Source organism: Sinohyriopsis cumingii, unplaced genomic scaffold, assembly GCF_028554795.1.
Source record: "Sinohyriopsis cumingii isolate HCF-2022 unplaced genomic scaffold, ASM2855479v2 utg000066l, whole genome shotgun sequence".
NCBI lineage: Eukaryota > Metazoa > Mollusca > Bivalvia > Unionida > Unionidae > Sinohyriopsis > Sinohyriopsis cumingii.
The window spans coordinates 1,433,784-1,458,342 of record NW_028315866.1 but is presented as its reverse complement, the minus strand read 5'-3'; the positions used below and the strand labels follow the sequence as shown (position 1 = coordinate 1,458,342).

At 35.4% G+C, this 24,559-nt stretch overlaps 1 protein-coding gene across 1 annotated transcript in view; it reads left to right on the top strand.

Annotated features, from left to right (window-relative positions):
- Positions 1-22,221, top strand: part of LOC149774970 (neural proliferation differentiation and control protein 1-like) — a 49,910-nt gene extending 27,689 nt beyond the window's left edge. The window contains exons 5-7 of the mRNA XM_089944612.1: positions 4,599-4,763; positions 6,161-6,260; positions 13,358-22,221. Of these exons, the coding sequence (XP_089800738.1) occupies positions 4,599-4,763; positions 6,161-6,260; positions 13,358-13,441 (349 nt within the window). The 3' untranslated portion in view covers positions 13,442-22,221. The remainder of the gene's footprint in view (positions 1-4,598; positions 4,764-6,160; positions 6,261-13,357) is intronic.
- The last annotated feature ends 2,338 nt before the right edge of the window (positions 22,222-24,559 follow it).

The following is a 24,559-nucleotide window of genomic DNA, read 5'->3' as shown; positions in this document are numbered from 1 at the left end:
TAATGAATCAGAACAATTCATGAAAGGTCATTCAGAGTTTACCCCCTTTCCTTACAGTCACACTTTTGGAGAAAGTAGGTGGCTATGGTTGACATTGCATTATCTTGACTCTACTTGAATTATCTTTTCTCAGACTCATATTACAATGAATGAATTTTGTATTGCACGTCACTGGCTATGTTCTCACATGCCCAGCAATGCTATACCTGTTTCTGCTTCTGTGGGAGTAGACTTCTGCCCAGACATAATTCTCTGTGGCACAGGGAAGTATCAGAAAATTTGGTAGACATTGTCCTGTTTTTATTTGTTATGGGAGTGGAAGTCAAGTACAGACATTGTTCAGCACAGCAAAAGTATGGATATCTTTCTCTGTGGCACAGTGAAGTATCGGACAATTGTTCGACTTGTCCTATTTTTATTTTTATGGTAGTGGAAGTTCAGCCCAGACATTATTCATTGTGGCACAGTGAAATATTGGAAAGATTTGGTAGACTTGTCCCCATTTATAGTTTTGACTTTATGCTGTCAGAAATGCCGAACTTCAAATGTGCAAGCTCTTCAGATTTTCTCTACCTGCATTTGAACCAAGCCAAACATTGCCAAAAGAAAACACTCAAATACTTATCAACTAAACAAGTGAAGTGAGATTTCACTCTTTCTTTTCATTTTCAAACAGCAGTTTAATATGAGAATTTCCAACATTCCATTATCATTAATTATAATCACTTGTGGGTCAGGTCCAACTCCACAGATCCAGATACGCCATCACATAATGTACTGGAAGCTTTTGGTCATGCAGTCAGTTAGTAATTAATAGAACAAACAACATAGACCCTGATCTGCTGGCACATTATGTGACAGCAGATCGGGGTCTGTGTTGTTTGCATTTGGATTTACTAGTGAGTACATAAGGGTAAATCTTATTGAATTTTAGTGAAAATGTCAGAATTAGATACTTAAAGAGAAGATATTGACTGCATAATGGATCTTTAGTGTTCACAACTAATTTAGGGTGTGACAGAACATATGGCTCTATATATATGTGAGAGCTGTCTGTCTTACTGGATAAGTGCTATCAATGGAAACAGAGAACATTGATGACTTGTCCCGAAAACCCAGTAGATAGAACATTGATAATGTGTCCCAGTTTTTATTGATTGAATGCACATGAAACAGACAATGCTTATGACAGGACACTCTGGACTGAATGCTTACAGTTAAATTGTTTGCACGATTTGATAGCATTCCAAATTTCTATGCATGTTTTGATCAGTTTGCTTGGTCAGAGTAAATAAATACACTGCTTATCTGAAGTTCAAGCCGCTAGCATTACAGTAGAGGAATAACACATGGTGCTTTTATATTGATTCTGCTAAATCGAACTCTGTATATCATCAATAAAGACAAATTCATGTGTTTGTAGAACTTGTTAACATTTATTTTAATTCCCAAAACGTATCGCTCATTGATTCATTTGGAAGGTTGGAAGGGGTGTTGGTTACCATGTTGCATAGTTTGAAAATATAAAATACAGATAGAATAAATACTTTGTAAAGTACCTTATAGCAATAATGATCAGAAAATAAAAGTTTGGATTTTTTTCTCATGCATAAATCCATATTAATTAGACCTCTATGAAAATGAGAGAAATCAATAATAGTCGCAGTATTCTTCCCATGATATAAGACCATAGGCCGGGCCTGATAATCATGCATATTTTAAGATATATGGACTCTTGTGTCTAATTAAAATTTTATTTCTGTTTATCTAGTTCATGGAAGATGCAAGTTATGAACTTAGACATATTACTTTTTTAATGGCTGCTGTTTTTCACACACATCAAATTAACGGAGTTAAACATTTATTTGCACAACTCAAAATGGCTAGTGAACATTTCTAGGAATATAATGAATTTTCTAATTACTCACCCAGTCAGGTGAATGCTGATTTTGATTCTGGACTAACCAGAGTCTTTCTTTATTAAAAGGATGTTTTGTAGAGAATATTGCAAACTCTGTCCGGTTAAAGCCCACGCCTTTTTATGGAAGTTTGTTTTGATTAAACTCATAATAGTACTTTGCTCCCATTCTTCAGGACTGATAAACGTTTACCAGAGTTAGAAAAGACTAGTATTTATTTGTGATTATATGCAGTCAAATCTAGGTCATTAACATCTTCAGTTGTTATATTTCTGTAATAAGTGGTTCAGTAAAAGTTTATTCCGGGCAGGTAAACATGTCAAGAGCTTTGCCTGATGGATTTTCAACCCCTGGATTTAGAAATCTTTAAGTTAATTATAAGTGGTCCAGGGTCCAACCCTATCATATATGCTCACTTATAAGTGAAGTCCAGCTGCTAACTGCATAGACCCAGAGCTGCCATTGCATTATGTGGTGGTAGATCCATGCCATTGCAGTTTGCCTGGAGTACACAGTAAAACAAACAACATAGAATCTGATCTTCTGGTGCATTATGCAACAGCAGATGAGGGTCTATGTTTTTTGTCTAGGAGTAATCAGTGGACCAAACAACATATCCTGATTTTCTGATGCGTTATATGATGGCAGATCTTGGTTAGTTTGTATTGCTGAAAGTAACCAGTTGAATAAACAACAGACCCATATCTGCTATATTGCATAATTTGCTGTCGTATCTGGGTATATTGTTATGTATATTTAATTTTTATTGTGTAATTAACCTTTGTCCATAATTGAGGAAATAAGTTATTTGTTGAATTCTGCAAAACTTTTTGCATTTTGTTCTTTTCTGTTACTTAGAATCATAACAATGGGCAGTTTCTCAGGAGTCATCAGTGGAGCAAGCAAAATAGATTTTGATATTCCTGTGCATTATGAAAGGGCAGATCAGGGCCTTTGTTGTTTGCAGTTAGGCTCAACTGATAAGCAAGTACATACAGTAGATTTTTTAAGCTGTTTATGTTTTGACCGTTACCTTTTTTATTTGGAAATGGGGGGTTGAAGTTTTAGCAGTTGTATCCTAGATAATTTTTACATCTATACTTATAATAGGCACTATTTACATACTTATTATGCTAGATGATCTTAGATTGTGGGGTACATGCCAGTTTCTGAAACATCACACCACAAATCCAGCCCAGAAGGTGAAAGTAACAGATAATATATGCAAATCCAACTATTATTTGTTCATTTAATCTCTCCTGTATTTAGAAACACCACTTTTTTTAATTTTTCTAAATATTTTCAGTTCTAGAATAGAATACTGAATTTGCCTTCACAGGACTATTTTTTTTTAAATATCATTTACAGAAGTTTTTAAAATAGGATAATTATTTACATGTGAATACAGAGGCAATACTGTATCATCTTTTTTCAGATATTTTAGTATTTGTACATTCAGCATAGGTAGAGTTGTAATAGAGTGTCAGACTTGTAATCCAAGGGTTCAGGTTCAATACCCACCAGGAACACTTGAGTCAGCTGCCTCTAGGTTTGTCCTTGTGAGAGGAACTTGGCTTCCATTTCCTATGCATGATATGACCAATAACTTGTTAAAAGCGCCATTAAAATCAATGAAAACAGAACATCTAACATGGGAGAATTTTCCACAATTTGAAGTAGCTCATGAACTTTCCATGGGGGGGGATAATTTTGTCTCTTAAATTGACTTTAATTTTCATAATGAATACTGTCTTCTTTCCTGTCAAAAGCAGTTCATATAGTAGTTAAACAATACTGTTGACTTTGTGTCATTTCTGTATGATTTATGCCAAAATATTGTAATTTGAGTCCACTGCCATGTTGTATACAGTACCATGTGACCATCCAATACTCTAAAGTTTACGAGTGACATACAGAAAGTGTAAAACCTACAGTTGTGTGATTTACATCCTTGGGAAGAGGTGAATTATGATGCCTTCATGTTAATCAGCACTGATTAGCAATGCCATGAAAATAAAATAGGCGACAAAGGCCAAGAATCACATGTATACTAATTAGTGTGTTTAACAAACCAAGCAAACACTTGGTCCACTACATATCAAATGCATTGCCAACTACATCTGAAGCACATGGCCCACTACATTTAAAGCACATGGCCCACTACATTTAAAGCACATGGCCCACTACATTTCAGACACATTACCCATTACATTTGAAGCACATGGCCCACTACATTTCAGACACATTACCCATTACATTTAAAGCACATGGCCCACTACATTTCAGACACATTACCCATTACATTTGAAGCACATGGCCCACTACATATCAAATACATAGCCCACTACATTTGAAGCACATGGCCTACTACATTTTAAGCACATGTCCCACTACATTTGAATACATGGACCACTATATTTCAGTGGACCATCACATAAGGATGGAAGTAAATGCACAGAGCATATTGAGAACATTGATAAGATAGTGGTTGGTCATGATTTGGGAGGGGATCAGTAGCCACTATCCTAATTGGTCTTCGGGAAAACACTGATTACTCACATATTTGGGAGTTGTACCTCTTAATGTCATACAATACATGTACAGCATGGTATTACCAATACATGATTAATATGAATGATATGTGGCTTAAATATTTATGCACATATCCTCACATTTCAGACTCCACAACAGTGTGAAAGCAGCGAGTGAAGTGGACTACCCAGCATATGGGGTAACAGGTCCAACCAAGGAAAGAAGTTTGTCACCCGGTGATAGAAAATTGGCACAGAGTGCACAGATGTACCACTATCAGCATCAGAAACAACAAATGCTTGCAATGGAAAAGTTAGTTTTTATTTTTACATATTCAGATTGATTTCTTCAATTTCTTTGAGTTGTATATTTCACTGATCTGTAATGCTTATTTTGTCTTACAAGTGATGAATTTTGCAGAAGGTGAGACAAATCAGTAACAGCAGTAGATTATAAAATGTAATGACAAGTTTGGGATAAACTTTTCCGATAGGGTTGGATCACATATTTTTTTATTAGTCATCAGAGTTTGCCCACAGTGGTAAGGGCTTTTGGAGGGAGAGAGATAGCTTTATAGAGATAAAACTGAACATAATGTTAAAAGTCAGGATCATAGCGTACCATTGTTTGATTTCAGGTGAGTGGTAGATGGTTATGGCTTTATATACACCCACTATATTTTATGATGTCCATTGTCTGTCTGTAAACAACTTCATTTCCACACAGTAACCACAGTTTTTGACCATATGCAATTTATCAGACTATGTTGATGACTTGCACTTCATGTAAGGAAGAACCCTATTGATTTGGGGGTCAAAGATCATAGGTTATGGTCATTATGATTGAAAGAAGAAAAGTGGTTTCTGCACAGTAACTAGCCTTCATCACCTACAGTTACCAAACTTTGTTAATGAGTTGTACCTAAGGTAAGGAAGAAGCCTGTCAGCTTAAGGGTTATAAGAATGACTGAAAGAAAGAGAAAGGTTTCCACATGATAACATGAGCTCTTCATCACAGGCCTGCTCTGTGGATAAGGAAGAAGCCTATTATTTTGGGGGTTGAAACTCTAGGTCACTGTGTCTGAAAGGGATTTCAGTAAAATGTGATCATAGATAGGTATCTTAGTTTGAACCAGATTTACCAGTCTATAAGTAGCTCCCTTGGGATGATGGATCAGATGTCAAGGTCACAGGGCAGAATTGTGTTTAGCATTGGGTTAAATTGTCAAAGGTTTTAAGATGTTCCTGTAGCCCTTTTTTCTATTTACAGAGTTGTTACCAGATTGGGCAGACAAGTTTTCCTACTGATACCCCAAGCAATGAGGTGATCAACATTATTTCATGTCAAGGTCACAGAGGTTATTTTATGAGTGATCTGGATGGTTATCAGTGATGTGGTTTTACATCTTGGCGTAGTCTGTTGTATTTAGAGGCAAAAACAATTTATCCGATTTTGATCAAACTTGATACATAGGCTTATATCTTCAGGATATCAGATTGAATTGATTATTGGTTTAATCCAGATTTACTAATTGGGCTGAGAGTTGTAATCAGTAAGAATATGTGTTCTGTTGGAATTTGCAAATGAGCTGATTTGAACTAGATATTGTAATGTAAGATCACAGTGACCTACTTGCAGGTTGAAAAGTAAATTTTGATAATTCTTTTGTTAGTTCCCATTTTTATTGATATAAAATGCTTTAATTACAGGGCAAATGGAGAGATGAAACATGATGCATCTGAAGACGAATCAGAGGAGGAGAATGAGGAAGGGGATTACACTGTGTATGAATGCCCAGGGCTGGCACCGGTATGTTTTATTTTTCTCAGAACACACAGTAGAATTTGGAGCATGAAAACCTAGGTTTGCATTTTGAGTGCATTTTCTTTCAATTTTGAATAAGGTGGAAAATAAAACAATGAAAAGGACAGTGGGGAAGAAAAGAGTAACGTTTAAACTTGACATTTTGCTATTAAAATTTTACCTAATCATATTAATATTAGAAATTATTTTGTTACCTCTGGAATCCAGCCATAGACTAGCCAAAAATCTCCTGGTCTATAATTGGTATTGATAAAGGGAAACAACTCTTACAAATTACCACCCCTTACCCCACTAGGTTCCACTCTATATACAGGATATAGCCAGTTTTTTTACCATTTAACAGGTTTTTTTGTAGGTGACACAGTAAGTCAAACAATCATTCTATGTACCGCATACTACATTTTCATGTATTTCAGTGAATTTTAATACAGACATAAGAGGAGATAGAAAACAGGGTTTTTCCTCCTCTAGGCATCAAGTGCCCAATGATGACTTGCACCTTCTCTTCCACTATTCATTTTCCAATTTATTCCCTCACAAAAAGTGGTTGACACAGTTGGTTTCAGAGGGGCTCCGCATCATGTTGAGCAAGCTCCTCCCCCTGTCAATCCCCTTTATGACAGAGACTCCAGCGCATTACTATACAAACAGCAGGAGAGAGCATTAAAAAACAAGCATCATCAGACTTCTATTCAAGGCTGTTCTTGGTAAAGATACCCACCAAAAAGTTGCACCAATTATAGATTTAAACAAAATCAACTTGCTTACAAAAGTCCCAAAATTCAAATGGAAAACCTAATGAATACACAATAAGTTGGACCTCTCCAATGTATACTTCCTCATTCCTATCCATGTAACTTCAAGAATATACCTACATTTCACCTATGGTGAGTTGTATATCAATTTCATGACCTCCCATTTGGCTTCAACCTCACCCCTTGGACTTTTACCAGAACTGGCTAATTCATTGCCCTCTTCCAGGCAACTTTGTCATCTGGGATGACAGTGATCTAGACAATATCCTTCAAAAGCACTTTGTACGTTCAGCTTTGCTGCATTACATGAATATTCTGTCACTCTTTAAAAGTTCAGGCTGAAGGATAGTAAATATGGAGAAGTCAGCTCTTGTCCCTTCCCAACATTTCATTCATCTGGATATGGAGCTCCTCGTGCTTATAAACTTAGTTCATCTTCCTCCCAGATGCATAGACTGTAATGTTCTTGTGCTAGAGAGAGCTTCTTCCAAAAATATTATCATGGCGAGGGAGTTCCATCAGCGTCTCATCCTATTCGTTGAAGCAACAGATGCCACTGAATCTAGCCACCTCTTTCTACATTTGCCCTTTGCAGATGGCTATCTTTTCTCCGTGACATCAAAACTGTTGCCCATTACACTGGCAGATAAGGATCCCAATAGAAATCAGACATTCCCTGATACCATGACAGAACATTGGATGGCTAGCATCAAAAAATTCCATTGGAAACCCTCTAAGCAGAGGTTACAATCTGCTCAGATGCTACTGAACATCGAGATGGTCATTGGCAAGTGGACACAGTAAGAGAGAACCCTTCATATCAATCTCTTGAAAATGGAGGCAATCCTGAACTCTTCCTACACTTGGCAGGATAATCTTCATTCTAATGATAATACAGTCCCAATAATGCTGAGCGATATTGGCTTAATAGCCTCCATCTACTGTCAACCAGAATGTACTTCTATGACCTGTCTCATTGATTGATCCTTTGAGAGAGGCAAGATTACAGGACCTGGTACTCTCTGAATCTATCTGAAGCACACGAAGTGTACCCTTTCTGAATGCTAAAGGCTTTTCCTTCCACTCAAGCCAGGAAAAGTACACATAACCCTAATGTATTATCTTCATGGCCAAAGAGACTCATCCAGTCAGCATACTCAGGTCTCTCACAGGATCAGGTGTGTCCTATGAAGATTTTGGCTCACAAAATATGAGCTATTTCTACAAGCCTTGCCTTTCAGGGCAATGTTTGACCAAAAACATAATGGAATCTTGGCATGACCAGTCCACTTTTTCCACTTTGTGTGTGTGTGTGATTTGGATTTTTAACATAGCTTTAAAATAAACTTCAGTCATATCACTATGATGTCTACAGTGGGGGAGTTTCTAGTGATGTCTAGCTCTTGGACATCAGGCCACAGACATATAGCATCATGTCCCACCTAGTCACATTATCCTGACACCAGGCTGACCAGTCCTAACACTAACCTCTTAATGCTGAGTGCCAAGCAAGTCAGAGCTGCTGGTACCATTTTTATATTTTTGGTATGATTTTACCTGGGTTTGAACTCATGAACTCAGGCATCCAAGGCAGACTCTCGAGCTGTTTATGACACTGGAGCAGTCACTTTCTGTTTGTATGACAGGACATGAATCTCATTAGTCCTTTTGGTTTTTGTTGCCCAAAAAGTCACCAGATTAGGTCACACCTACAGTCACTTTCTTGGATAGAAGTTGTTAATCCTTCACTGGATTCACCTGAGAGAATCTTTCCTTGTAATTACTTGTTATGGTATTTCTTTGCACATGTATATACACTTTTATTTGGTTGTGTCAACTGACATTAGGACAATTTCACCCTTGAAAGTAGAGAGTTCTTTTGACCCTAGAGCATACTTTTAGGTAGATGTTGGATGCACAGCATTTCCTCCTCCTCTTACAACAAATTTTTGTTGTTGCTGGCATTGACTGTTAACTAGAACATACATTTCATCAATACAGTTTAAATTGGCACTTTAAGTTAGGTCTTTGTAATGATCACTGCCATAACTTCAGTTCATTTTAATACATGCCATTAAAAATGGGTAAGGACCATGAGATGCAAAAACAAATATGATCCTGCATACTGTAAAGGATGGTCCAGCTTTAAAAGTGAAGAGTCTGGGACTAAACACTAGAAGCATGGACTTGTGTTATTGAGAACTCCTCTCAATATTGCTTCATAACTGCCATAAAGTCAGCCCTTTAATTTGTTAGGTAGCTTTCTGGTTAGTTTTTATCATCAAATATAAATGGAACAAGATAAACATAGTGGTCTACATTGGTGGCAGCTGTTACCACAGTGTCATTGTTAGTAGTTTCTAATGTTAGGAATACAAGCCCTAGTACCTCCAGAATATAGTCTTTCCAAAGAAAAAAAACATTGTCTTTTCTGTCTATATTATATGGACTAAGGGCAATAACTCTTTTCCGTTACCTCCCTTCATCACCAACAGGTGGCACTATTTTTAAGCTGAGAGGAACATCATGTCATGGGATAATCTCATTTTGAGGAGGATAGAAGAGATAAAGAATGTGATTGGTTAAGTATTCTAGGAGAAACAATTTACTAAAAAATCTGCTTTTTTTATATGTTTTCCAATCACATTTACATTAAAAGAATAGTTGATAGATGGAGGGAATGTTTAACATCATAACTATACCTTGGTTAACCTCTGAGGGATGAAGATTGGTTTCCCATTCGAAGGTTAAATGCACTATCCTAAACTGTAACAAAGCAAATTTGATACCAAAACTATTTTGCATGTTGACAAGATACCTGTAAGTGCAGTACAGAATTCATTATCATAGCTTTTCGTTATGAATGTGATATCATGGACTTCAATGATCTTGTCAGGGACAATGTCAAGAAATGATATGATGAATTTGGTTAAATCTATTATCTTTTTGGATAGAGAGAAAAGTTATATTGAAGTGATATCATTTAAGGTATTCATCAGCTATAACCACAAACTGAGTTAAATTATAAGAGTCCATTCACGTTTGTGTTATGCTCACAAATCAGCAGTTTGACCTTAAAATCCGTATTAGAGTGCAATCAATCACTGGAATTCAACTAAATACAAGTCTTGTCAAAATTCATTTGTGTATGTGCAAGTAACTTTGCTCATAATCTCATGGAAATATAAAACCGCTAACAATGACCACTGACTTGACCACAAGGCTAATTAGATCTGGTTGTCAAACCTCTTTCATGCAAGTATGGATATGTTGATCATCAGAGTGTGTTTTAGTCAAAGACCCATGTCAGTGACATCATTCATCAAAGAGAAGTTGTGATAATAAGACTTTTTGAATGACAGTGATGCCATATTGGAGGTCAGATAGGTGCCATTTTCATTAGCACTAGCTACCATTGCATGGGACAAACTAGATATAAAATATCGTTTAGTGGAAACTCCACGTAAATATGATCATCCATTTGGGTGTAGCAAAAACAATACTTTGAAGATGTCTGTCATGGTGGCCATGTTGGCTGTCAGATCAGTACCAGTTTTATTCAGGACCAACTATAAATCATGAAAAAAGTGCTTCTGGCTGGTTTTTCTTCCAAATATGTTATGATGGTTTTTGTCAAGGTTTGAGTCTGAACCAAGTGTTCATACCATTAATGGTCTTTGTGAATGGCCATGGCACAATATTGAGATCAAATGGGAGAGCAATAGATTGTTATATTGTGCCTTAATAGCCCAACCAAAGAAATTTGTATAAAGCTGGGTGGATAAGTATATAAAAAAAGATGTGGCAGTTGAATATACACCAGTTGCCGAGGCCATATTGGTGTGGTACTTTTTACCAATCTCAACCTCATTCAGCTCCCTAGTGTGTGTATGGCATGGGTTTTCAGAGCTAATCTCCAGCATGGAGTGGATTTCATGAGAGAGGTTTTGCAACTTTTGAGCTAATTCGACATGACTGCAGATTTGACTCTTCTTGCTACTGTTTTCATGTGCTTTTGCAGTGGCCTTACTGGCCCAGTGGTGCCCCCTTTTCTGGTCATCTAGATCAATGTGTGATGCTCTTGATCAAGCCTTATATGTCAAGAAATTTGAACCTTCACGCCGTGGAGAGATTCTCACATGCAAGAAGGACCTCCACTTTATAGGATTGCGAGAAAGAGTGTAGAGATTTGGGGACAAGTAGGCATAAAGCATCATCCCTTTAAGCATCTCAATCCCTCAGTTGACTAACTTTTTTCTCAGGCTTTTGAGGAGAAAATGTTGCCTTCTGTTACTGTCAGAGACAGTTGTTCCATGATTTCAGACACATTTGGGCATGATGGTACTGGTGATATGGGCCATATTAAGGTCCCTTTGGACTTGCTGGCCAATTTTTATGGGAATAGATTTACATCATTCTGCTTGTTGTTTTCTAAGAGTGACCTTATGTGGGTTTTGTCTTGGCACAACTCAAACAAGTTCAGGTCATTTTATCCAGAACTTAGCTGGAGCTACTATCATGGAAAACATGTTTTCTTATTGCCTAAGCTTTGGGATATGGAGTGAGTAAGTCGCTATTTTTATGGTCCCAAACTTTCTATTGTGCAGAAAAATGGTTTTGTGCTTATAATTAAATAAGCGGATTACTTAGGTATGAATTTATTTTCACTGCTTCCTCTCCTAGTCGATATGTTGAGAGAGCTAGATATGCAAGACCCATTCCATGCTCTGAGACACTACTTGAAACAAACGTAAAAGGCTCATGGGATCCAACAACATCGTTTATCTCCAGTGAAGGCTCGCAAAGAGGATAAACCCTTCAAATCCTGGCGTTGTGGCTGAACTGGATAATTTGCTCACTTTTCTCTGATGTCTTACATGACTGGATACGCCTGTTTTGAATTTCAGTGCATGAAGTTAGAGGCATTTATGTGAGCCTTATGTTGGAATACAGTGTTTCAACCTGAGACCTCACAGAAGCTGTTGTCTGACATGCACAGTCAATGTTCTTGAGTTTTTGTCTCAGAGATCTTGCTTTGATGAGATGTTAATTGAATCTAGTGGGTAAAGAAGCTGTTGCCTAGAGGACCACCATCTGGAACTAGTTTACTTCAGCACAATCTCCTCACAAGCAAGGGTTCATCTCTTTCACGGGATTTGCTTGGGTTTATTTTTTGGTAGGGAAAACATTTTTTTCTTTCTTCTTCTTATCTATCTAATGTCATCGCAAGTTATATGACCATTAGTTATGCTGTCACCATGTCAAGAGAGCAATTTATCCTTCATACAGGGAATCCAGCCATTTTTCCCATAAAGGGTGTCCAGGGTATAGGTTGATGGTTGTGCATTTCCACCGCCTATTACCTATTTTCTTCATGTTAATGTGATTGGGGAGTGTATATGAAAGAGGAAGTATATGATTTTGGTAAATTATGTTTCTCCAAGAATACATACCTGATCACATTACTCTTAATCCATCCTACACCTCCCTGCAAATGTCAGCATTCTTGTGAATTCATCATTCAGCTTATACTGGTAAATATCTGGTTGATGGTCGTCACCCTGCAGTGGTGATGGGAGTTAATTGGTAAGAGTTTCTTCCCTTTGCTTATATGGCATTTAGATGGATGGTGAATTTTCATCTGTCTGGGAGGGCTGTATTAAAGAGGTAGCAGAGTATATTTTCTTAACGTTAATATGATTGGGTAAGTATTCTCAGACTAATATAATTTAGTAAACTATTTTTTCTGGTACTAAGTTTAGCAAATGAGATTGCTATACGGTAAAATGTTCTTGTAAGACCTTCCCTTTTGCCAATTAAAAGTGGTAGATCAGGGTGTGATGGCTCATATTCAGGCTCAGTTTTTCCACATATTTTTCTGTGCATCTCAGTTCAGAATAGTCTGCATTCCATTTGCAAACCAAGTAATTATGATTACCAAGGATTAAAAAGGGTCAATGATATTTATGTCTATTTCTGCAGTGCAGTCATTCATAGTACTGTTGTGGCAGATATTGTTTTTAAAATCATGACCAGTGATCACGTTTAGCAGGTAGTCACTCATGGAATCAATCACATTTGCATAATAAAATCAATCCCTACTCGATGATTGTGGTCACAGATGACAGGTAGTCTCTCATAGCAAAGGTATCTCAAGTAAGGTTGCATTTGATGTGCATATGAAAACAAAACTTTAAAATGTTTGATAATATATGCACATTGATTTGTTTTGTGTGCTCTGTCTGTCTGTCTGTTTTTTTGTGGGTTTTTTCCAGTTTTGCATCTGTGTTGCATGATTATTTTCTTCATAAATATTTGTGTTTTCAGGCTGGAGAAATGGAAGTCACAAATCCTTTGTTCAAAGAAGATGTCCACACTCCTGTTAGTCCAGTTCCAGGGGACAAAGAATAGGGGACAGTCTGGTTTCTTTGGAAGAAGATTAAGGGACTCTTAATGCTATCAATGCATATTTGTCTCCTTGGTTTTAGTTTGTAATTTTCTTTTAATTTTCCTTCTTGGTGACAGGGTTGGGTTTAGTACATAGATGTACTTGCAGTACATTACCTTTTAGAATAACATGTAAAATTCTGACTGATTGGTGGTGATTCAAGTTTGATTTTTTTTTTTTTTTAAATTGATTTGAAATGAAACTAACATGAGCATTCATAAAGATTGTTATCAAGCAAAGTTTGAAATTTCTCAAAATCCAAATATGGTTTAGAAAATCTATCAAATTCCAATGAAAGAATTTAGTTTAGGATTAAGAATACAACAGTACAATATTTTGATTTACCGAAGTTTTTTCTTTAACTTGTATGCAAGAAAGTGTTTTACTCAGCAAATAAATAACAATCCAAATGCTGCATTGTTTATATACTTTGTATTGATATGCATACCATTCCATTTAAAGTAGCAGTTCAGAGTGATTCTGTAACCAAAGGTAGGAAAAGTTTCATTTAGGCTATCAGTATATTCTAATATATATAATGCATGCCTATCTTTGAACATCAAGATCTGATGTTATAATCAATGCTTTTCATTTTGCTTTGATATTATAGAAAGATCCTGAATTGCTATTGCATGATGGGTCTGCAGATCTAAGCCGGTAATGTTCACAGTTGATTACACATTATACAATGTAGAATAATTTCCTTTTTTGCCTTGAGGAATTTCAACTCAAAAAGTCTGTGACACATTGTTGTCTGTCTGTCACTAAGAATAGGTAACACGTTTCTTAAAATAAGGCACTTTTTATATTTAGCACTTCTGTTCTTTTGATCATGGAAGGGCAGTCAAGATTTGCACATGGTCAGAACATAGTTTCTAATCATTAAAGGAAGTGATTAGTAATAAGGGTTCTCTCCCTTGATATAGTTTGTCTGCTACTGTGTTGCACTTCAAACAAAAAAGTATTATTTCAATAAAAAATGCTGATCAAAAGTAATTTCCTAAATACATTTCTCAGAATGTTTTCATGAGTTTTTTAATTGCTTCTTCTCTATGAGATAAAGGAAAGAATAGACTTCACACATTTTTAGTTAAGATTGCATGTCTTCAGCAGGATATTGGTATCAACTTATAAAAAAGGAACATGATTGTAAACATCATGCAAGTTTAGGTCATTCAGTTATTCATTCTGATTAATCTAGTATTACTTGAACCCTCCATTCCACTGTGTTCACAGTACTCTGATTCTATAAACTGTTAAGTTATGTCATATTTTATAAGCTCACTTATTTGATAATCAATATATCATCATTATTTTTTAAAAATGAAACTCTATCAACAACTCAGAAGTCTGTGGGCATAAACGTAAATCAGACTTTTAACTGTTTTGTGGTTTCAATGGTAGCAGATGAGAGAATGACCTACACTTACTCTGAGTAATACATGGTCTTTAAGTACTCAATGTATTGAATTAAGAAAGTTTTACTGTGTATAAACAAACTTAAAATTGAGACTTGTGTGAATAAAGGTAAATCAAAGTATCATGATTTGTGACATGGTTTGTTGAACATGATTTTTCTTTTAAAATCTTAAAGCACATTTCTCAGATTTTTTGTGAAATTTAAAAGAAATGGTAAATCATAATGCGTTGTGTCATGTGTCACACAAATGTATGAACCTTCATTTGTTATCTTAATCCTGTTTTTTGTTTAAAATATATTATTTTTAGAAGCAAGCAAGCAGGCAAGCACATCGTAGCCTTAAGAATTGTGCAATATTTGTGTTTGTTCAGTTCTTGTGGTTTATCAGATAAGTTAGGTCACATCACATCAGAGGCATCCCTTCTAAATTCATTTGTCACTAGACAGTTACAACAGTTGTATCTCAGTTGTTTAAAACATTTACTGGAATTTGCTTATAAGCAATCTGTAAGGACCAGTGAAATATGTTATCATGATGTTTAGACAATAACATTCCCCAGCAGATTGAATGATCATTATTAGAACTTTAAGTACTCGATCATTTTGATTTCTTATTGTTTTTCTTTGCACCTTTGTTTGCTCCAAGGTTGGTTGATTTGTGTAATGACTACAGTTAAATAAGGCACAAATATATGAGTAGCTGTAATATTATGTCACCATTATCTTAAAAAAATAAACAATAAACAAAGCTCTGCAAAGGTAAGGTTATTTAGAGTTTCCTTCAACTGTTTTATGAATAATGCTTCATACAATTCGTCCAGACTGGTTTGATCTTTCTTTTTTAGTTGCTTATTCAAAAAACAAGGTGAACAAAATTTTTTCCTTAAAACTATTTAATTTTTCTCTTGAACTTATACTAAGATAGGTCCAGCATTTTAGATAAGAAGGATTGGTTCACAAAAGCTAACAGACTGATCTTTTGACACTTTGAAGTAACTTCGATCAGAAAGTATTGAAATACATTAGTTTTCCAGATGGCATTTAGTAATGAGCTACGTAATTTACCAGACCAATTAAAATAAGTTTTTTGGTCTCGTGATACAGTTGCCCTCCCATCTCTGGTTATTGATCTTGAATGCAATGACACAAATATAATGTAATTCCTTAATAAAGTTTGTAATATTAAATTGCCAGATATAAATTAAGTGCAGCATCCATTACTTGTATATTTGTAAATTGCTTAAAGCATAAGCATAGTAAAGGGAATTGGCAATTATGGCACAGTCGAGGGCTGAAATCAGGCTTAACATTTTTTTTTTTAATGGTTGTGACAGGTGTGTGAAAGCTTCATTGTGATTAACTTTGTTATGTTTTTCTTTGCATTTTATTTGCATGTATTATAAATCAACTGTTATTATTCATATCTGATTTAATTTATCTTCTTACTCAGATACTAAACACAGCCTTGTGTAGTCACTCTTGTTACAACAGGGGTGTAACTAAGGCTTTGTCTAAGTGGGTTTGATTTTTGGAAGATGTCATTCATTTCTATTGGAATGATAATTTTTGCAGTTTTTTTCACTGCAAATGTACTAGGGTCAGCTGAACCCAAAACTCCTATTTTGATCCACCAACTGCCGACAAATAACCAATTCAAACAAGATTTAATGTGCTTCATATTGAGTCACATTTTAATGATTTTGTGCTTTATGGAGATGGTTTTATCATTCCATTGTGTTCTTCATCGGAACATAAAATATACTTTTACAGATTTGACTCTCACAAGTCTGAAATGTATTTTTATGGTGGAATTTACTAAGAAAACAGAGATTTCTAATGGCCTGTTCGTTTGCATTCTGCAGAGATGGCAAACTTTAATTGTTGGAAGTTCTTTTGTTTTGTATCATACAAAAGTTTAACTTTGTTATCATATATTTGTGTTTAATGTTAAAGACTACTTGCTATTTTTTTTTGCAAATTTGTTCTTCATAAATATCATGGAATATAGAGATCTCAGACCAATGCAAAAACTTATATTTTGTTCCACGTGTCTCTCTCTCTGGTTTTTTATGGACCACAGGCAAGACTAGGACTTGTGCCCAGATTGAACAAGTTTTGTTGTATTGTCTGTTCATGGCACTAATGTTTGAATTTCAATAAAGATTTTACTGTACATAAGTGAACTTATAAAGTTATGTGCAATTTTTTGACAGAAAATGATTGAATCTCGCATCTTTCGGGTTGTATTTTTTTATTCTGTAACACTTCAGTATCTTATATCCTGTGTAATTATATATGAGAATAATGTACCAATATGGGAGTGAAAAATTGGTCCATAATATATAGATCTGTCAGGTTTAAAATTGTCTAATGCAGCCTGATATATTTATTACCATCTTAGCAATTTTAATTTTGTCACACATTTTGTAATATATCTGTAGAAACTATTTAGTGTTGCTTGCATAATAATCTTGTTAATTCTTTGAAATCCTAAAATGCATCCTGAATTTCTCAGTAACCCATGACAAATGTTTTGAAAGCTTTACTTTTTTCTAGCATTTTTTTTTAACCTTTAAACATAGTTCATTAATGTCTTGTAAGACATGGCAATACAAAAACTAGGAATGTAGATTTTTTCTTAGGAACCGATTTAGCTTGCCTGGCAATAAGGTCAAGTGAGCATATGGTATGATCCTCATCCGTAACACATTGTTCATAATTAATATTTACAAATTCTTCTAAATGTATGCTCAAAAGAATTAGACCAAACTTGATAGAAACCATCCTGGCTTGCACCTCATTCTGACTTGTTCAACTTGTGCCAGACCAGCTTCAAATATGGCCACCGTTGCTAGAAATAGGAAACTTTACATGACTTCTTGGAAAAAGCACTTAACAGAATTTAACCAAAATTGAGAAAGAACGTCCTGTAGTAAGGTCTTCCAAGCTTGTTCATATGTTGCTGAGCCCAGTCTACCATCAAAAAATGGCTGCAGTAAGTAACAGTAGAAATCAGTGTAAGAACTGCTTCTCGAAAACCACTTAAAAGAATCGGACCAAATTTTATGGAAAGCATCCTGGCATAAAGGTGTTTCAGTCTTGAATTTGTACCAATGATGCTGATTTGCCATCAAGTATGGCTGCCATTACTGTAAGGAAAACAAAAATTTAAAATGTCTTTGTCCGAAAATGCACAGCAGAGTTTAACCAAATGGTACAGAAAACATTGTAGCATTAAGGGCTTTCAGATTTATGCAGATGATGCCACTTCATTAAATAGAACTGTTATTGCTAGCAATAGAAAATCCATTGAAAGACTTTTCTAAAAAATCAGTCTACCTAATTTGAGTAGATTTTACAGAATGCCTCCTAGCTTGAATGCCTTTCACATTTGTAGATACGATGCTTATCCACTATCAAGTTTAACCACCATCCTTTAAAAACAAAACATTTACACAACTTTATCGACGTTAAAGAAGAAAAAACATTTATGGAAATTGATGGACTCGGACAATGTCCTGACATAGAGCCTTTTCAGCAACAGTCAAACAGTGTTGGTGCCAAATTAGATATGGATGAAGATATCAAAACCAGAGAACCTTGAAACATTTCTTTTCATAACATAGTGTGAAAAGCATTTGGAAAAATTTGAACAAATATATTCTACTGTCCCAGAATTCTTGAGCAAGTGCTCTTGCATTTGACTATAGGAATATGTCAAGATAAAAAGTGTTCTGGTCTTAGGACCAATTAGGCCTCTTGTTCTCCTTGAAAAGTACTTGCAATCATAACAGTTTAAATCTTAAATCCTGTTGTATCTCCCCCTCCCCTTTCAACATGAATAATACATTCAGTTCTTATATTTTGTTAGGAGTGAACATTTCTTGAAAATATGTATTTTCTTTTATTCTTTTTAATTTTGTTTTTGATTTTACACTTGATGCTTTAGGATACTGAATATACAAAGTTTCTTTGTTATGATTTCTATTTTGAGTAAAAATGTATAATTTCTTAGTTCATTCCGAAACTTGCATTCCTTTAAAGAATTGTTTTGAAAACCTATCATATTTGAAACTAGAAAGAATGTAATTACCTCTCTATGTCTCTCCATTCCTTTTTCTTTCATGTATGTTTGATTACGTTCCAAAATGACTCATTAAATCAGTTGCAATTGATTATAATAGATGCAGGTATGGAATGGGGATGGGAAAGGTTTAAGTTGTTATCAGGTAGTAATTTTGTTTTGGAAATGCCTATTTCCATCAGACATGGGTTAATTCTCTATGAAAACAGGCATATTCATGAATACATGTATTAAGTTGTAGTAGTTTAGTGTTATTGTTGTTCATGAGTTTTCTTTCATATTGCTTATGTCAGCTGATATTGCATTTCTTACATGTGGTTATTGGGTACAATGCTTTGGATTTTGTTACATCAATACACTTTAGAGTTTTGATACTGTTGACATTTCTTCTATGTCCTAATGAGCTTAATTTGTATGAAGAAGAATTCCATGCTGCTTATTTTATTTAATTTATTTATTTTATGAACAAGGCATTATTTTTATATTGATTTTGTTTATTGAGGCAGAGAAAGGTTTAATTTAAATTTCATTTGCACTGAAATTCTAAATTGAAAAATCAAAGTATTCATTTTTTGGCATGGGGTGTGGGGAATTTTGTTTTGAAGATTGATTAAAAAAAGCAGTATAATTCTCGAAAGGAAAAGTATGATCAACTCGTTATACATCAGAGAATTTTGACATTTGTTATGTGTCTACTCACTAATTCACCAGCTGGTATATGTAACTATCATTGCTCAAGATATGGACTGGAACTTGTCCACCTTTTAAAGTTCTTAAAGTGGAAAGAGAGATAAGTATATATTCATTTATCAGTCACCATCCAACTGCACCTGCATAGATGCAGACCTATCATCACATAATGCATTGCATGTTAACCCTGACTGACAAGCGAGTATATACAGTACTGTCTGGTGATCCCAGGATTAATCAACGGTCATGAAGGATCACTAAAAAAGAGTAGCCGAGATTACCTACACTATGCAAGTGCCATGTTATGATAGTGTTGGTGGGGACAGTAGACTCTAAAGTCTGCATCATTTGTTTAATTATTTTTCCTTTTTGGGGTTTTTGGGTTGTGATTTTTTTTCTCTTACACTTACACATGATTGAATAAATCAGTAAAATTATTATTTTGTTATTGTTAATAAACAGTTCCTTTAGTATGCTGATCACCAGCGAATAAATTATCATTTGTTATTTATGAGGAGGAGGAAGTTGCATTTTATGACTTCATATTGTGAAATCCTTATACATTTTTGTCCCATTTGTTATTTCTGCATTACTATCAATAGTTGAATTGGTTTATTTTAAAATAGCATAAAATATTGTCCTACTCGCTCAGGTATTAAGCATTGGCCAAAACCTTGGTGTTTCAGATTATTGCATTTTAAAAGGGTCAGAGTGTTGCACATAGCTACTTTAAAATGAAGTTATCTCTGCTTTATTGTCATACAACATTGCACTCAGAAGTTTGGTCAAAGGGTCAGAGTGTTGCACATAGCTACTTTAAAATGAAGTTATCTCTGCTTTATTGTCATACAACATTGCACTCAGAAGTTTGGTCAAAGGGTCAGAGTGTTGCACATAGCTACTTTAAAATGAAGTTATCTCTGCTTTATTGTCATACAACATTGCACTCAGAAGTTTGGTCAAAGGGTCAGAGTGTTGCACATAGCTACTTTAAAATGAAGTTATCTCTGCTTTATTGTCATACAACATTGCACTCAGAAGTTTGGTCAAAGGGTCAGAGTGTTGCACATAGCTACTTTAAAATGAAGTTATCTCTGCTTTATTGTCATACAACATTGCACTCAGAAGTTTGGTCAAAGGGTCAGAGTGTTGCACATAGCTACTTTAAAATGAAGTTATCTCTGCTTTATTGTCATACAACATTGCACTCAGAAGTTTGGTCAAAGGGTCAGAGTGTTGCACATAGCTACTTTAAAATGAAGTTATCTCTGCTTTATTGTCATACAACATTGCACTCAGAAGTTTGGTCAAAGGGTCAGAGTGTTGCACATAGCTACTTTAAAATGAAGTTATCTCTGCTTTATTGTCATACAACATTGCACTCAGAAGTTTGGTCAAAGGGTCAGAGTGTTGCACATAGCTACTTTAAAATGAAGTTATCTCTGCTTTATTGTCATACAACATTGCACTCAGAAGTTTGGTCAAAGGGTCAGAGTGTTGCACATAGCTACTTTAAAATGAAGTTATCTCTGCTTTATTGTCATACAACATTGCACTCAGAAGTTTGGTCAAAGGGTCAGAGTGTTGCACATAGCTACTTTAAAATGAAGTTATCTCTGCTTTATTGTCATACAACATTGCACTCAGAAGTTTGGTCAAAGGGTCAGAGTGTTGCACATAGCTACTTTAAAATGAAGTTATCTCTGCTTTATTGTCATACAACATTGCACTCAGAAGTTTGGTCAAAGGGTCAGAGTGTTGCACATAGCTACTTTAAAATGAAGTTATCTCTGCTTTATTGTCATACAACATTGCACTCAGAAGTTTGGTCAAAGGGTCAGAGTGTTGCACATAGCTACTTTAAAATGAAGTTATCTCTGCTTTATTGTCATACAACATTGCACTGAGAAGTTTGGTCAAAGGGTCAGAGTGTTGCACATAGCTACTTTAAAATGAAGTTATCTCTGCTTTATTGTCATACAACATTGCACTCAGAAGTTTGGTCAAAATGACTAGCCAACTTCAAAATGAGGACAAGATTGAAATGTAAGGTATGTGCATGAGGTTGACATATCTTCGGTTTAGAACATTAAAATGTTTTCAGGAATTCAACTTGACAGTTGGGTCATTCGTTTCGTTTTCATAATTCTGGCACTATGTTTAAACTTGACAGTTGGGTCATTCGTTTTAATAATTCTGGCACTATGTACAGTTTGTTAAAATAGCTTAATATTTACATTGGGGAGGTGGGGGGCACATGTACCTTAATCTAACAATGGACTGTTTGTGTGACCTTTGACCTTGACATGTTGTGAAGTAGTACATAGATCGTGGATGTTATAATGGTTGTAGTGTTTGTGGGTTTATGTTAAATTATTTCAGCAAACTTACAAATTTAAATTTTACGTTGAAGAAATATCAGTGGAAATTAACAGTCAGCTTCGATAATTTGAAAAGTTTTTGCGAAGAAACATTTTTGTCTTTATACTTTCATATGTTTGGACTTTCTCACTTTATTAAGGCAATATGAAATAAAACTTACAGCATTATACTGTGTTTTTGTGCTGTTTCAACCCACTCCTCTCTCTCTTATCTTGTTTCTCCTGTGGGCTTAAGAAGTAGAATAGATCTGATGGCCCTCCTGCATGTTATGAGAGGTTGGCTTAAGAAGTAGAATAGACCTGATGGCCCTCCTGCATGTTACGAGAGGCTGGCTTAGATAGTATAATAGGCCTGATGGCCTTCCTGCATGTTATGAGAGGTTGGCTTAGGTAGTATAATAGGCTTGATGGCCTTCCTGCATGTTATGAGAGGTTGGCTTAGGTAGTATAATAGGCTTGATGGCCTTCCTGCATATTATGAGAGGTTGGCATAGGTAGTATAATAGGCTTGATGGCCTTCCTGCATATTATGAGAGGTTGGCTTAGGTAGTATAATAGGCCTGATGGCCTTCCTGCATGTTATGAGAGGCTGGCTTAGGCAGTATAATAGGCCTGATGGCCGTCCCACGTTATGAGATTTTGGCTTAGGCAGTATAATAGGCCTGATGGCCTTCCCGCACGTTATGAGATTTTGGCTTAGGTAGTAGACTAGGCCTGATGGCCCTCCTGGATGTTATGAGATTTTGGCTTAGGCAGTATAATAGGCCTGATGGCCTTCCCGCATGTTATGAGATTTTGGCTTAGGTAGTAGACTAGGCCTGATGGCCCTCCCGCATGTTATGAGAGGTTGGCTTAGGTAGTATAATAGGCTTGATGGCCTTCCTGCATATTATGAGAGGTTGGCTTAGGTAGTATAATAGGCCTGATGGCCTTCCTGCATGTTATGAGAGGTTGGCTTAGGTAGTATAATAGGCTTGATGGCCTTCCTGCATATTATGAGAGATTGGCTTAGGTAGTATAATAGGCCTGATGGCCTTCCTGCATGTTATGAGAGGTTGGCTTAAGAAGTAGAATAGACCTGATGGCCCTCCTGCATGTTATGAGAGGTTGGCTTAGGTAGTAGAATAGGCCTGATGGCCTTCCTGCATGTTATGAGAGGTTGGCTTAGACAGTAAAATATATTGAATGGTCATCTTGTGGGTCAAGAAAGTAGAATAGGCCTGAAGGCCCAGCTGAATGTTATGTGAGGTGACTAATAGAGGCAACCAACATGAACTGGGATGCTTTCCATGGTGATGCTACATTTGGAAGGTCTTCAGATTTTAGAAAGAATGTCATTTATAATATTTTTAATTATTGGGCTTGTATTTTTTAAGGTTTTACCCTTTTTTGGTCTTGTTTTTGTTTAGTGTGCCTTTTGGGTGGTACATAAATGTCTTCTGCACTAGCCAAAATTGTGCTAATGTGCCATTTAACCACATACATACATACAGACATGCATGCATGTGCACATACATACATGTATATGCATACTCTCGTGTCTCAAAAACATAAATAGTTATGTGGCCATTATGCCATTAATAAGGGTCCCTGCCATAATTTATATTTAAAAAATAGAAGGAAAAAAAACTACATCAGATGTATATTGATTGCTGAGTTTGTATTATGGGTCACTGAACTGTAAATTGGCAAAAATTATAAGACTATGAATAAAGGTAATTGACAGGCAAAATATGTCATTTGGCTTTGGTGGATTTCATTCCTCCAAGCCAATGGCATGCTATGTCTGTTCCTAAAAATAGTTTGCTTTTCTAATAATACAGCACATTTTATATTTAGGTCTTCTGACCGTTTGACTTCGGAAAACTACCGGTAGTCAAAATTTGTAAAGCATTGTAACATACATTCTAATCCCGAGAGGAAGTGATTAGTCACAGTAGTTCGCTTTATATTGTTTGATGGCTTCTATGTAGTACTTCACACACAACATAATTATTTCAACTGGAAATGCTCAAAGGTAATTATTTTAATATTTTTCTACATTATTGATCAATTTTCTGTTAAGAGATAAATAGAAGAAAAGACTTCAAACATTTACATCCAATATTTAGATGGATATTGGTTGTTGCATTTTATCATAGAAAAAGAAAATTATAAACAATATCTTGCATGTTATGTTCGTCCCTTTTTTGCTGTTTAATGCAGTATTACCCTAGCCATGCAAGCTATCTGTGGTAATTCTATTTCTGATCAGCTGCTTCTCAAACTTGGCGCTAGGCTTACATTATCAAAATGTCAAATTATTATGAGAGATTTACGCATGTTATTGAGGTGATCACGCTTATGGTTAAATTAGCTTCTTCCCGCTCAAGAGACTTTATTTTTCGGCCTATTTTATATAAACTCGGTCAATGGACTAATATCAATATTATATATATATATATATATATATATATATATATATATATATATATATATATATATATATATAAAGAGAGAGAATTAT